The sequence below is a fragment of the Hylobates moloch genome, unplaced genomic scaffold, assembly GCF_009828535.3.
Source record: "Hylobates moloch isolate HMO894 unplaced genomic scaffold, HMol_V3 SCAFFOLD_2, whole genome shotgun sequence".
Taxonomy (NCBI): Eukaryota; Metazoa; Chordata; class Mammalia; order Primates; family Hylobatidae; genus Hylobates; species Hylobates moloch.
In genome coordinates this window covers 56671735-56687234 of record NW_026652277.1, presented here as the reverse complement: position 1 = coordinate 56687234, position 15500 = coordinate 56671735, and the positions used below count along the sequence as shown (strand labels likewise).

General features: G+C 45.5%; 1 protein-coding gene across 4 annotated transcripts in view; it reads right to left on the bottom strand.

The window, feature by feature from the left end:
- Positions 1 to 5660, bottom strand: part of NAAA (N-acylethanolamine acid amidase) — a 29315-nt gene extending 23655 nt beyond the window's left edge. For 3 of the 4 annotated variants that reach the window (XR_009211730.1, XR_004247661.2, XM_032149934.2), the window contains exons 1-3: positions 5394 to 5626; positions 4651 to 4815; positions 450 to 576 (exon numbers count right to left, since the gene is read on the bottom strand). Coding sequence is in view for 2 of the 4 variants with exons in the window: in XM_032149934.2 (XP_032005825.1) it covers positions 450 to 576; positions 4651 to 4815; positions 5394 to 5596 (495 nt within the window). In the remaining 2 variants the exon portion in view is untranslated. Of the gene's footprint in view, positions 1 to 449; positions 577 to 4650; positions 4816 to 5393 lie in introns of all 4 variants that reach the window. The other variant, XM_032149927.2, reaches the window with a different exon arrangement.
- Positions 5661 to 15500: the final 9840 nt, after the last annotated feature.

The following is a 15500-nucleotide window of genomic DNA, read 5'->3' as shown; positions in this document are numbered from 1 at the left end:
CCATTCTCCTGCCTCAGCCTCTCCGAGTAGCTGGGACTACAGGCGCCCGCCACCACGCCCGGCTAATTTTTTGTATTTTTAGTAGAGACGGGGTTTCACCGTGGTCTCGATCTTCTGACCTCGTGATCCACCCGCCTCGGCCTCCCAAAGTGCTGGGATTACAAGCGTGAGCCACCACGCCCGGCCTGATTGATCACTCTCTAAAAGAGATTTCCCTGTGGAAAACTGGCTGACCTCTTTAAGTAGAAGCTCAATAATAAATAATAAATGACCGTCCTTCCTATAAGCATAATTGATGCAAACCTCTCTTCTGGCTTTGTTTTTCCACGGGTGTGATTTTTTTTGTGTCTTATACTGATAACACACTTAAGTTAGCAGGCCATCCAAATGACTGGTACTTGAGTTTGCAAATCTTTCTGATTTTTTACCTTATACGGTACGGACTATACCTGCCCATTCTTTAAGAATTGCACATCCACGGTCAACTTGTGTAAGATATTCCCAAAAGGATAATCCAGATTCCGACCATGGTAAATGTGGCCTCTGGAGTCTTGAGCCACAATACTGGTGCAGAATCTGAGAAAAGGGAAAAGTCCAACATGAATGAATAAGACAAATAAGAAAAAGAAGGAAAAGGAGTTTTTCATTTGTAAAACAAATCCTCAAAGTAAAACAGTTTTTCTTCTTTATAACTGACACATGTGCTATAATGCTTATATAAGAATACAGATTAACAATTCAAGGGCCAGGCGCGGTGGCTCACGCTTGTAATCCCAGCACTTTGGGAGGCCGAGGCGGGTGAATCACGAGGTCAGGAGATCGAGACCACGGTGAAACCCCGTCTCTACTAAAAATACAAAAAATTAGCCGGGCGTGGTGGCGGGCGCCTGTAGTCCCAGCTACTCGGAGAGGCTGAGGCAGGAGAATGGCGTGAACCCGGGAGGCGGAGCTTGCAGTGAGCCGAGATTGCGCCACTGCACTCCAGCCTGGGGGACAGAGCCAGACTCTGTCTCAAAAAAAAAAAAAAAAAAAAAATTCAAGATGAAAACCACAACTGGATACAACTCATCTGTGTTCATTCAGTGTTTCTAGGATCTTTGCCTTTAGCACACATGGAGGGCATCATAAGCATAGTAAGTGAGAATTTCATCCTCAGTCTAAATCCGAAGTGAAACTAACCCATCCTGGGCTCAGGAGACCTCTGAACTCTGCTTTTTCCTCTGCTTGGCAGCACGTATTCTATTTAATACATGATTCAAAGCCAGCTCAAGCTCACCTCTCCATATATGAATTCCTCACAGCAAATAAAGTAACACTAAACCATTGTTTCACAAGTGTTTCATTTTGTCCCCTTGGAAAAATGGCTGGCTCTTAAGGGACTTGGCACTTTTCCTGTCTCTCTCCCAGCTCCTTGCACAGAGATCATAATTTAAAAAAAAGGGGGAATCTCTATAAACAGAAGTATTGTGAAAAAAAGAGGAGGAGGCTTGTTAAGTATCTATCCATATTCTCTGAAAATATTTAACTGTACACAAAAAAATATTTATATACAGTATGTCCAATATCAGGGGAAAAAACATGTATATCCACATGAACAAAACTGAGAGAAAATATTCTGAAGGGTTTTTCTGGTCATTTTTTAATAACAGGATGGTGGTTAGCTTTGTTTCTTTACTTTTCTACATTTACTGATTTTCTACAATAATTACATGTTACTTTTATAATTGCGGAAAAAAGTGTTACTTTTTGTTTGTTTAAAGATGGAAACTTGGGCCAGGCAAGGGCACAGTGGCTCACGCCTGTAATCCCAGCACTTTGAGAGGCCAAGGTGGGTGAATCATGAGGTCAGGAGTTTGAGACCAGCCTGGCCAACATAGTGAAACCCCGTCTCTACTAAAAATACAAAAATTAGCCATGCATGGTGGTGGCGCACGCCTGTAGTCCCAGCTGCTTGGGAGGCTGAGGCAGGAGAATTGCTTGAACCAGGGAGGCGGAGGTTGCAGTGAGCCGAGATTGCGCCACTACACTCCAGCCTGAGTAACAGAGTGAGACTCTGTCTCAAAAATAAATAAATAAAATAAAATAAAGATGGAAACTTGGTCAGTTTTAATTCCCTCCAAGGTTTCTGTTATTTATTTATTTATTTATTTATTTATTTTGAGTCTCTGTCACTCAGGCTGGAGTGCAGTGGTGCAATTTCGGCTCACTGCAGCCTTGACTTCCGGGGCTGAAGCGATCCTCCCACTTCAGCCTCCTGAGTATCTGGGACCACAGGTGCAAGCCACCATGTCCGGCTAATTTTGTGGTATTTTTTGTAGAGACAAGGTTTTACCACGTTGCCCAGGCTGGTCTCAAACTCCTGGGCTCAAGACATCCACCCACCTCAGCCTCCCAAAATGCTGAGAATGCAGGCATGAGCCACTGTGGCTGGCCTCCCTCCAAGGTTTCTGAGCTTAACTTCAAAGAGTTCAGGTCAGGGAGGGGACTGGTAAGACATGGGAAGTACTAAAGCAAAGTTTGTGGAATCTCTCTCACAGACGATTTTGCAAAATTGGCAAGATAACAATACTTTCATCTCAGGCCCAAATGTTGTACTGTGATATAGCAGAGCACAAGCACAGGAGACAAATGAGGAAACAGGCTCTGCTTTGAAAGGCGCTGCAGCGAACTGGAGATTCCCATGCTTTTAGCACTCACCAGCCACCTGACTTCCAAGCAAGGTGGCCCCTCTGAGGCTTGGTTTCCACATCACAAAACAGATGATACCATCTTCCATCTTCCCCACGGGGCTGTGTTCATTAAGTGCCTGGCACCCAGTAGGCTCAATAAAGGGTAGCCAGTATTATTCTAATTCAAGAAGGCTTACTTCCAACATGAGAAGAAAGCATTTCCTTTGTTAATGCTAGTGGAATTGAATGGTGCTTTTTATTAGGCAATTCAATAAATACCTTAGTATCAAATCCAAAAGTTAGAATGTTTTTACTAGAACCTTTGCTTTAATCTGTTTGAATATGTTGACTCCAACAGATAGATGAGGGTAAAAATGATTCGTGATTTTTCATTGAGAAAGCTGTAAGTTAAAAATAGGAAAAAGTTGGAGATAGGAGAGGGAGGTGGTAAAATTATAATAACTTAGTTCAACTGAAAAGCATGTTATTTAGCAGGCCTGTGTCTTTCCTGTGCCTGAAAGCATTTCCTGAAGAGGAAGGCAGTCCCAGTGCTTTTTAGCTTACTCTGCCTAGGTGTTCTGGGAAAATGCCTGGGCCAGTAAAGTTTCATTATTCCAAGGTCTTTTCTACCCTCATCATCTTTAAGCAGCAAGAAGCTCTAAGTATGTACAAGAGGTTACGAGATGAAGCTAGTCTGGTGGCAAAACAATAAGTATTGAAGGGAGAAACCAAGTTAAAACCTCTCTTTATTCCAGGGCCTGTTACTGAGCCCATAAACCTTTAGTGGTCCCCTGCACTTTGCCTGGGATCAACCACACACTCCATGTTGCTTTCACTTCTGGGTGCACTTTTTTTTTTTTTTTTTGATACGGAATCTCGCTTTGTCGCCCAGGCTGGAGTGCAATGGTGCCATCTCGGCTCACTGCAACCTCTGCCTCCTGGGTTCAAGTGATTCTCCTCCCTCGGCCTCCCGAGTAGCTGGGATTCACAGGTGTCCGCCACCATGCCCGGGTAATTTTTTTGTATTATTAGTAGAGACGGGGTTTCACCATGTTGGCCAGGCTGACCTCAGGTGATTCACCCACCTCGGCCTCCCAAAGTGTTGGGATTACAGGCGTGAGCCACTGCGCCCAGCCTGGGTGCACATTTCATCATGCCCACTTCCCGGTCCAAACACTGGCTGGCCCTATTAGAGCAGTGTTCCCTGTCGCCCCAGCCCTGGTGGACACAGACACTTCAGCCACGACACACATGAAAGGATAAATGCAGGGCGACAAATAAGGGCAGAGATGAGCCACTGTCAGTATAGAGCTGGAAGGCCACTGAGTTAACTAAAGGGTCCAGATGAGAGGAGGCTTCGTTTCAAAAACTTCCTGGAAAAGTACGTTGTGAGCAGAATTTTTTTTTTTTTAATACATAGTCTCGCACTGTCTCCAGGGCTGGTATGCAGTGGCGCGATCGCGGCTTGTTGCCACCTCCGCCTCCCGGGTTCAAGTGATTCTCCTGCCTCAACCTCCTAAGTAGCTAGGATTACAGGCGCCCACCACCACGCCCAGCTAATTTTTTGTGTTTTTCGTAGAGATGGGGTTTCACTATGTTGGCCAGGCTGGTCTTGAACTCCTAACCTCGTGATCTGCCCACCTTGGCCTCCCAAAGTGCTGGGATTACAGGCGTGAGCCAACGCGCCCGGCCTTTGCGCAGAATTTTAAAAGTACGATGCTACCTGGATTGGGGGAGAGAAAACCCGGGGCTACCGGTAGTGGGAAAGTTCAGTGTTGAATCAGAGAAGCTGCTTTCCCTCTCGAAGCCTACGATGTGCAGCTCAGATTTACCCAGAGAGGCAAAGAGGAAGCGCTGGAGGTTTCTGGGCAAGCAGGCACCACCCTGTTTTTATCACACGGAAAACATGTCTCCTCCCGCTAGTCTGTGTCGGAGGCCCCCGCAAGCCCCGCGTTACTCCGCACCGGTTTGGGGCACTCACGCGGAGGACTCGTAGGCCAGGTTGACCAGAAGGCAGTCCGCCAGGCTGAGGTTCATGAAGTCACACATGCCGCGGATCTCGCCGGTGAAGGGCTGGGGCAGGAAGCGCTCCAGCTCCAGGACCACTTTTCCGATTAACACGTGCACCCACTTGGGGACTCTGTCCCTAGAAACGAAAAGTACGAGGGCGTCTGACCCGCTCAGAGGTCGGCGGCGTGCGACTGCGTGTGCACTGCGAGTGGGGCTACATCCTTAGGGCGTGCGGTCTCAGGGCCACGGCTCCCCAGACAGTGGACCGCCCAGGCGCGGCCTCACTCAATCCGCAGCCTCCCGGGAGTGGGGGGAAGGGGGCGGGGGGAGTGCGGCGGGTAAGAAAACTCGGGATGGGGAGGCCGAGTGAGGCTGGTCCCAAAGGGGCAAGCTTGGAAGGCCCGCGAGGCCCGCAAGGAAGGCGCGGGTTGCCCCTCCTCGGTAGCTATGCAGCCCGGGCGACAACTCGCGCGCTACGCTGACCCGGAATGGCTCAAGGACTGGCGTGCCACGGGTGACACCGAACTTAAAAGCCGAACCTGCCGCGCTGGATTCTCCCCAACCCGGACGCTGCTCAGGACGGCAGCCAAAACCAGTTCTCCAAGGGTGGCGGGGAGTAAAGCGTCCCCGTTTAAAGTACTCTGAGCAGCGCGCGTTTGACTCCGACCCGCAGCGCCGGTGTCCCCGCAGACCCCGTCCAGGGCCCCAACTCACCCGATGACTTGCGCCATCGCGGCGCGCACCAAGTCCAAGTCGTAGTGCCGCAGCACGGGCAGCCAGCGCAGCTCGGGGGCCGAGTCCAGGCTCACGTTGAAGCGAGGCGCTGCTGGAGGCGAGGCGGCGGACAGCCCGGCCCCGGCCAGCAGCAGCAGCAGGGACAGAAGCCCCGGGCGCGCCTCCCGGTCTGCGGTCCGCATGGCTCCGGCTCCAGCGGCCGCAACTTGGAGAACTGCAGCCGCTGTCGGAGCCCGGGTAAGCCGTGGAGGAGGAGGAGCTGGGGCGGGGTCGCGATCGCTGGAGGTGGGGCCCGCGCACGACCCGCCCGCCCCTGTCACCGGCGAGCCGGAGCGGCGACACCTCCCGTCCCCGCCGCGCATCCACTAGCCCGCCCCGACTCTCCGTCGGGCCTGGAGGTCCCTGACCGCGGGGCCGCTACGGGTTGGGGCAGCCGGCAGCCGGCTTCTCACCAACTCCCGGTTCCAGCGCACTTGCTTGGGCCGGAGTGTAGGCTGCGGCCGGGAGGGGCTTTAAGATTTTCAGTAGCGAAAAGGTGTCAGGAAAGCCTTTTCAGTTAAACTTTGTTTCCCTGTTTGTTTGTTTGTTTGTTTGAGATGTAGTCTCACTCTATTGCCCAGGCTGGAGTGCAGTGGGTGATCTCGGCTCACTGCCAACTCCGCCTCCTGGGTTCAAGCGATTCTCCTGCCTTAGCCTCTCAAGTAGCTGGGATTACAGGCGTCCACCACCATATCTGGCTAATTTTTGTATTTTTGGTAGGGACAGGGTTTCACCATGTTGGCCAGACTGGTCTCGAATTCCTGACCTAAAGTGATCCACCGGCCTCGGCCTCCCAAAGTGCTAGGATTACAGGCGTGAGCCACCACGCCTGGCTGGTAAAACATTTTTTAAAAGCTCAAAATTTAGTTAACATTTATCTGCCAAATATTTTTTGCAGACATTATCTCATTTAATCATCAAAACAAGCCAACAGATAGGTTCCACTAATCCTCGCTTTATTGATGAGGAGCGTGAGGCTTGGAGAGGTGAAGCCATGTGCCCGAGGTCACTCTGCTGGTGTGTCTCTGCACTGACCTCCAAGTAAGGAGGTCTGAATCCACAATCCACTTTCACACCTAAGTTTCCTCACCTTTGAGTTCCCAATGTCTGGGAGACAAACTTAGGAAAATCTTAGTAAGGCTGGGACATTCTTAATGGTTAGCACAGTTGTCTGTGGGTAAAACAGGGTACATGTGTACATGAATAGTAGAAACTAAATGAAAGGGCCGGGCATGGTGGCTTAGGCTTGTAATCCCAGCACTTTGGGGGGCTGAGGCGGGTGGATCACCTGAGGTCAGAAGTTTGAGACCAGCCTGGCCAACATAGTGAAACCATGTCTCTACTAAAAATACAAAAATTAGTCGGGTGTGGTGGTGGGCACATGTAATCCCAGCTACTTGGGAGGCTGAGACAGGAGAATCCCTTGAACCTGGGAGGCAGAGGTTGCAGAGAGTGCCAATGCACTCTAGCCTGAGTGACAAGAGCAAAACTTCGTCTCAAAAAAAAAAAAAAACTAAACTAAATGGATAGTAGAAACTAAACACATTTTTAATTTTTTTAACCAATTTTAGGACGAAGGAATACAACTTTTACAATCAATCACTTGTTTTTAAGGATAATACTTAAAGAAATTACAAAATTTCTTGCCAGGCATGGTGGTTCACGCCTGTCATCCCAGCACTTTGGCTGGCTGATCATCTGAGGTCACTTGGGTCTAATGAATAGAATCAGAATTGGTGGTGGTTGACTTCCAAGACTAGGTCACAAAAGACATTGTGGGTTTTTCCTTGCTCTCTTGAATTGCTCACTATAGGAAGCCCATTGTCATGTCCTCAGGAAGCCTTATGAAAATGTCCCTTTGTGGCTGGACACAAATCTCAGCACTTGGAGAGTCAGGCAGGAGGACTGCTTGAGCCCAGGAGTTGGGAGACCAGCCTGGGCAACAGAGAGACCCCATCTCTACAAACAAATAAAAATAAATTAGCCAGGCATGGTGGCACATATCTCTAGTCCCAGCTACCTGGGAGGCTGAGGTAGGAGGATTACTTGAGCATAGGAGTTTGAGGCTGCAGTGAGCTATGATCACGCCACTATACTCCAGCCTAAGTGACAAAGTGAGACCCTGTCTCCAAAAAAGGAGTAAATAAAATTGAAAAAAAAAGAAAAAAGAAAGTCTCTGTTGAGGAACTGAGAGCTTCTACCAAGAGCCAGAGAGGAACTGAGGTTTCTTGTCAAGTCATCTGAGTGAGCCATGGTGGAAGTGGATCTTCCTGCCTCAGCTAAGCCACCCCCACATTCCTAACCCATAGAAACTGTGAAGTAGGCCGGGCATGGTGGCTGACATCTATAATCCTAGCACTTTGGGAGGCCGAGGTGGGCAGATCACTGGAGGTCAGGAGTTCGAGACCAGCCTGACCAACATGGTGAAACTCCGTCTCTACTAAAAATATAAAAATTAGCTGGGTGTGGTGGTGGGTGCCTGTAATCCCAGCTACTCGGGAGGCTGAGGCAGGAGAATTGCTTGAACTCAGGAGATGGAGGTTGCAGTGAGCCAAGATCGCACCACTGTACTCCAACCTGGGTGACAGTGAGACTGTCTCAAAAAAAAAAAAAAAAAGAAAGAAACTGTGAAATAATGTTTATTGCTTTATGCCACTAAGTTTTGAGGTAATTTGGTATGTGGCAAATAGATCAATATAGATTTGTTTGGGAACGTAAGTGTAGTGCTACCATAACACATGCCTAAAAATGTATTGCTTTGGAACTGGTAGTAGGGAGAAACTGTAATAATTTTGAGCAGAATGTTAGTGAGAGCCTAAAGTTCCTAACAGACTATTAGTAGAAGCCTGATGATTAGTAGAAGTCCCTTGAGAAACAAACCATCCTAAGAAAGAAACAGTCTGATGGTCTTGAAGGAGACTGCCAGCAGTAGCCACTTCAGAAGTGAGAATGTTATTGGAAACTGGAAGTAAGAGGTTCCTTTGTTACGTAGTGTCAGAATGTTTAACATGATCACCTAGAGTAATACGGAACACAGAAAAATGTACCTAGGTACTCTAGCTAGATCTCCAAGCAAAATGTCGAAGTTGCTACCTGGCTTTTTGCTGCTTATAGTAAAATATGAGACGAAAGAGAGAAGCTAGAGCAAGGACTGTTAAAAAGGATCCAGAAATGGTTTCGAAAATCCTAGGCCCAAAGTATACATGGGAACTTAGTTTACCATAGATATGGCATTGTTTATCTGTGGAGATATCTGCAACATAGGTAATTGATAAAGAATTAGTACCCAGAATACATAAAGATCTCCTATGTTTTTATTACTAAAAAAAAAAAAAGGAAAACAAAAGACTATAAAAAGAGGAAAATCCAAATGAACATAAAAATGTGAAGTTATTTCAACCTCTCTAGTAATCAATGAAATGCAAATTAAACCATGATACCATTTCATAAACAAAGGATTGTCTAAAGTTTTAAAGTCTAATAACATCTTGTTGACATGAATGTAGTAAGATACAAACTTATATGAGTTACTGTTGAGAATATAGTGTAATTCAGTATTGTCTAGTAAAGTTGAAAAACTGCAGACCCTACAAACCCAGTGATTTCATTTTCAGTTTTCTGGATTTCTTTTTTCTTTTTTTTTTTGAGACAAAATCTTGCTCTGTTGCCCAGGCTGGAGTGCCGTAGTGCGATCTCGGCTCACTCAACCTCTGCCTCCCAAGTTCAAGCAATTCTCCTGCCTCAGCCTCCTGAGTAGCTGGGATTACAGGTGCGCACCACCACACTTGGCTAATTTTTTTGCATTTTTAGTAGAGACACGGTTTCACCATGTTGGCCAGGCTGGTCTTAAACTCCTGACCTCAAGTGATCCGCCTGCCTCGGCCTCCCAAAGTGCTGGGATTACAGGCGTGAGCCACTGCGCCCAGCCCATTTTCAGTTTTGTATCTAAACTTTGTTTAAAGAAAAAACTCTTAAGACCATGAACCCTAGAAAACATGTTCAAAGATGCTTACTGCAGCAAGGTTTTAATTAAATTAATTAATTAATTTTTTTGAGAGGGAGTCTCACTCTGTCACCCGGGCTGGAGTGCACTGGCGCAATTTTGGCTCACTGCAACCTCCCCCTCCTGCCTTCAAGTGATTCTCCTGCCTCAGCCTCCCAAGCATCTGGGATGTGCCACTACGCCTGGTTAATTTTTGTATTTCTTAGTAGAGCAGGGTTTCACCATGTTGGCCAGGCTGATCGCAAACTCTTGACCTCAGGTGATCTGCCTGCCTCAGCCTCCCAAAGTGTTGGGATATAGGCGTGAGCCACTGTGCCCAGCCTGCAAGGTTTTTAAATAGCAAAAAAAGTGGAAAACAACCTAACTGCTTTTTGGTAGAATGATAAATTGTGGATGTATGAATAAACAATGAAAACTATACAACAATTAAAATGAACCTTCAGCTATCAAGAATCTAATGTTGAGTTACATAGCAAAATAATTTATACAATGATACTGCTTATGTAAAAATTTATATATACATACAAATATATAAGTGAAAGAAAAAATAACTACAGGAATGATAGGCATCAACTTCTAGGTAAGGATTATCCCTGAGAAGGGGGTGGGAAATGGCTGAGGGGGACATAGTTATACTCTTAATGTTCATCAACTTCTAGATAAGGCTTATCCCTGAGAAGAGGCGGGGAAATGGCTGAGACATAATTATACTCTTAATGTTCCAGTTTTTTATTTTTTTAAAAAGCAAAATATTAACACTGAATAAAACTGGGAGATGAACATGTTTCATTATTTTCTATATTTTATGTATGTTTTTAAAAAATCACAAAATGATAAAATGTTTAAAAGACTTAAAAAGATTTAAGTATCCTTAAAACAAGATGTTCTGTTGAATATCATTTATTCTTAGTTTCCATGTAATTCTTTTAAACTTCCCCTTTTGTAACATTTCCCAGAGTTAGGGTTTCCAATTTGTTCTTAATTTTCTTTTCCTCCTTGGCCAAATTTCTTTTAAAAACATCTCTGATGGTAACATAGGTATTAGGAATAGCAAGTACAACAAAATTGGATCTTACTAAGATGTAACTAGAAGTATTTTAGATTAAAAAAAATTTTAGTAGAAATGTTTGATAAGCAAACATTACAAAATATTTAAAATGTGAAGGAGCCGGGCGCGGTGGCTCACGCCTGTAATCCCAGCACTTTGGGAGGCCGAGGCGGGCGGATCACGAGGTCAGGAGATCGAGACCATCCTGGCTAACACAGTGAAACCCTGTCTCTACTAAAAATACAAAAAATTAGCCGGGGGAGGTGGCGGGCGCCTGTAGTCCCAGCTGCTCAGGAGGCTGAGACAGGAGAATGACGTGAACCCCGGGGGGCGGAGCCTGCAGTGAGCCGAGATCGCGCCACTGCACTCCAGCCTGGGCAACAGCGAGACTCTGTCCCAAAAAATAAAATAAAATAAAATAAAATGTAAAGGAGTAGGCCGGGCGCGGTGGCTCACGCTTGTAATCCCAGCACTTTGGGAGGCCGAGGCAGGCGGATCACGAGGTCAGGAGATCGAGACCATGGTGAAACCCCATCTCTACTAAAAATACAAAAAAAAATTAGCCGGGCGTGGTGGCGGGCGCCTGTAGTCCCAGCTACTCGGAGAGGCTGAGGCAGGAGAATGGCGTGAACCCGGGAGGCGGAGCTTGCAGTGAGCCGAGATTGCGCCACTGCACTCCAGCCTGGGTGACAGAGCGAGACTCCGTCTCAAAAAAAAAAGTAAAGGAGTTTATGGCCATGAGGAGCTGTAAAAAAATTTTTTTTAATGTAAAGGAAAAAAATCCAATCAGTTATATTCCCATCACCCAAACCTAGCAACTACTTTCATATGCGTATTTTATTTATGAAATTGTCGTTATATGAAGCACCATTATTTTATGTACCTTGAAGAAAAATCCACTGCCATTTAAACTATGATACAATGCTTTCTTATTAGAATTTAAAAATATGTATTGAAAGAGTTTTCTTAAGTTTTTTGTCAAAGTTATTTGAAAATCACTTATCTACTCTTCTATATATATATATATATTTTTTTTTTTTTTTTTTTGAGACGGAGTCTCGCTGTCGCACAGGCTGGAGGGCAGTGGCAGGATCTCGGCTCACTGCAGGCTCCGCCCCCCGGGGTTCACGCCATTCTCCTGCCTCAGCCTCCCGAGTAGCTGGGACTACAGGCGCCCGCCACCTCGCCCGGCTAATTTTTTATATTTTTAGTAGAGACGGGGTTTCACCATGTTAGCCAGGATGGTCTCGATCTCCTGACCTCGTGATCCGCCCGCCTCGGCCTCCCAAAGTGCTGGGATTACAGGCGTGAGCCACCGCGCCCGGCCTTACTCTTCTATATTTTTAAAAAGTGAAATAAATTAAGGTATTGCTTAAGTTTCTTTGCATCAGAATTAGATTCTCCTGAATCACCATTTTACTACAGATACCCATGTTTTTCCATACCATACCACTTTTCTGTGCCATTAAGAATCTTGGCTGGATGTGGTGGCTCACACCTGTAATCCCAGCAGTTTGGGAGGCCGAGGACGGTGGATCACTAGAGGTGGTCAGGAGTTCGAGACTAGCCTGGCCAACATGGTGAAACCGTCTCTACTAAAAATACAAAAAATTAGCCGGGTATGGTGGTGTGTGCCTGTAATCTCAGTGACCCGAGATCGTGTCACTGCATTCCCAGCCTGGGTGACAGGGTGAGACTCCGTCTAAAAAAAAAAAAAAAAAAAAGAATCTTAGTGCTGGCCAGACATGGTGGCTCCCACCTGTAATCCCTGCACTTTGGGAGGCCAAGGTGGGAGGATCACTTGAGGTCAGAAGTTTGAGACCAACCTGGGCAACATAGGGAGACCCTGTCTCTATTAAAAATAAATTTTAAAAAATGATTAACAGCCAGGCATACCAGCCTGGGCCTGTGGAGGATCTCTGGAGCCTGGGCGTTCAAGGCTGCAGTGGGTTCTGATTGCACCACTGCACTCTGGCCTAGGTGACAGAGAAAGACCCAGTCTCTGAAAGAAAAAATAAGTCTTGATGCCCCATTTCTTAGAAGTTCTCCACTCACGAAGGAGGTTTCAAGGTGTTTGTAATGTTTCTTAATCTGAGTGCTGGTTACAGGAATGTATTCGGCTTGTGAAAATTCACGGAGTTTAAGTACACTTGATGGTACTTGTACTCTTCTTTATATGTCAATAAAGAGTTTGGAATTTTTTAAAAATTCGTTTTTTTCTGGAATTTTCATAGAGGCTACTAATTCCCATTCTGCAAGTTCTGACGTTGGTTCCTGCTTCATGTTAGCAGATGTGAACTGAAAATATCAGACCAGGTTTGTGAATGTACAGGCAATGACAACTACATCAAGACTGCTGTCTGGCTGCAAACATTTTTAAACATATCTCAATTTCAGAGATTAAAAGTGTAAGGAAATTGTCTTAAAACCACTTGATCATTTTATTTATTTAGAGACAGGGTCTCGCTCTGTCACCCAGGCTGAACTACAGAGGCTTGAACTTTACTCACTGCAGCCTTGACCTCCGGCGCTCAAACGATCCTCCTGCTTCAGCCTCCTGAGTAGCTGGTATGGCAAGCATGCACCATCACACCTGGCTAATTTTTACAAGGTCTCACCATGTTGCCCAGGCTTCTTTATCATTTTATACTCTGCTTTTGAAAATAACAGTGGCCAGGTACAGTGGCTCATGCCTATAATCCCAGCACTTTGGGAGGCTGAGAAGGGCGGATCACTTGACATCAGGAGTTCGAGACCAGCTTGGCCAACATGGTGAAACCCTGTCTCTACTAAAAATACAAAAATCAGCTGGGCGTGGTGGCAGCACCTGTAATCCCAGCTACTCAGGAGGCTGAGGCAGGAGAATTGCTTGAATCCAGGAGGCAGAGGTTGCAGTGAGCCGAGATTGCACCAGTGCTCTCCAGCCTGGGCTGGAAAAGAACAAGGTGATCTGCCTGCCTTGGCGGAAAAGAACAGCAACAGCCTGTTTTGAAAAGAACAAAAGACATTGTAAACACTGGAAATGTTTACAATGGGAAATGCTTATTATAATAATGGTTGCATAATACTCTATCATGTGGATAAATGATAAGTTTTATTCAACCATCTTCACACTGGGATTGGACTGACAAAACATGAAAGCAGAATCTGCAGAAGGAAATAAGTTTACTACATAAGAAATGGTCTATACAAATATAAGCTTATGCTATTTAAGGAGTACAGAATTAGCTGTGCTCTCTGCTTTTATTTGCATTTGTAAACACGTGCAGACCAAAGACTGCTAGGATTGGAAAGGTTATTTCTAGAGCCTTGACCTTGTAAGAGAAAAGGCTACAAGTCATTGTCCTACATTTTTATTCATATTTAAGATCTTTTTAAAAATCTCATAAAGTACATTTCAAAAGAACATAAGCAATTGATGAAAGACTGTCACTTGGTAGAACTATATTATCTATATACGGTTTTAAAATGTGTTATCTAAAATAGTTTAAAGAACAGAATATTCCGAGTAAACATTCTAGTTAAAATGGAGTTGCAATGCAAGTCTATATAGAGTAAATTTTCAAAGGATTAGACTACGAAGAAATAACATTTATATTAACCATGGTCACTTGCTGAGATCATATAGCTAATATATCAGCATTCTGGATTTATATACCACTTTTATACATTATGAGCCTGGACAAAGTTAAGTTCATCCCTGAATGGCTTCATTCTCTATGTTGACAAAATTTGAGACTAAATAGCTCAAGTTCAGACACTGATGACTTCTTCAAAGTAGAATTCACCTTGCAAGCTCACCTACCCTCTACTGAAGCACTCACCCTTCTGAGAATCTCATCTTCAAATGGATAGCAAACAAAATATTCTCAAGAGAAGATTTGGAAAATAATAAAAGGAATCAGATAGAAAAAAAATTCTATGGGATTAAAGAAATAAAAGTTCAGAATATGCATTTATAAACCACATACTGTATCTTTCTGTCCTGCATGTAAGAAAGGCTAGTTAAGAAGAGGGTGAGGGCACAGTAGAAGAACAGAAGTCAGAACACAGAATGGACTTTGGTCTCTTGGTATCTAAGTTGAGTGGGAAAATCTAGAGGAAGGATGAAACTTCCAGGCGCCATCACAATTCACACAATAAAGCTATGAAAACTTGTTACTATTTTTAATTTTTTTCATTTTCTGGATCCAGACACAGGAGGAGACACCCAGTTCAAAAATGCGAAAAAAAAAGGAGCAGTTTCAGGTCTAAAATATACAAATTTGCATTGAACACTTCCTGTTGGGAAGCAACTAAAGTTGCTGGGGCTTGACTCTGGTGGCTTGACTAATCCCCCAACAGCAATCTGGGGCATTTTAGGGAAAGTCTCTAAGTCTCATTGAAATAAAACTGAAATTGAATGTAGAAAGTGAACAGAAGAAACTGGAGAGGAAATAAGAACACTGGTTTTAGAAATTGCTTTCTAGGCCGAGCGCAGTGGCTCACGCCTGTAATCCCAGCACTTTGGGAGGCCAAGGCGGGCGGATCACCTCATGTCGGGAGAAACCCCTTCTCTACTAAAACAAAAACACAAAATTAGCCAGGCATGGTGCCGCATGCCTATAATCCCAGCTACTTGGGAGGCTGAGGCAGGAGAATCGCTTGAACCCGGGAGGCGGAGGTTGTGGTGAGCCAAGATCGTGCCATTGCACTCCAGCCTTGGCAACAAGAGTGAAACTTCGTCTCAAAAAAAAATAAATAAATAAATAAAAAAGAAAATGCATGGGCGCGGTGGCTCATGCTTGTAATCCCAGCACTTTGGGAGGCCGAGGCGGGCGGATCACGAGGTCAGGAGATCGAGACCACGGTGAAACCCCGTCTCTACCAAAAATACAAAAAATTAGCCGGGCGTGGTGGCGGGCGCCTGTAGTCCCAGCTACTCGGAGAGGCTGAGGCAGGAGAATGGCGTGAACCCGGGATGCGGAGGTTGCAGTGAGCCGAGATCGCGCCACTG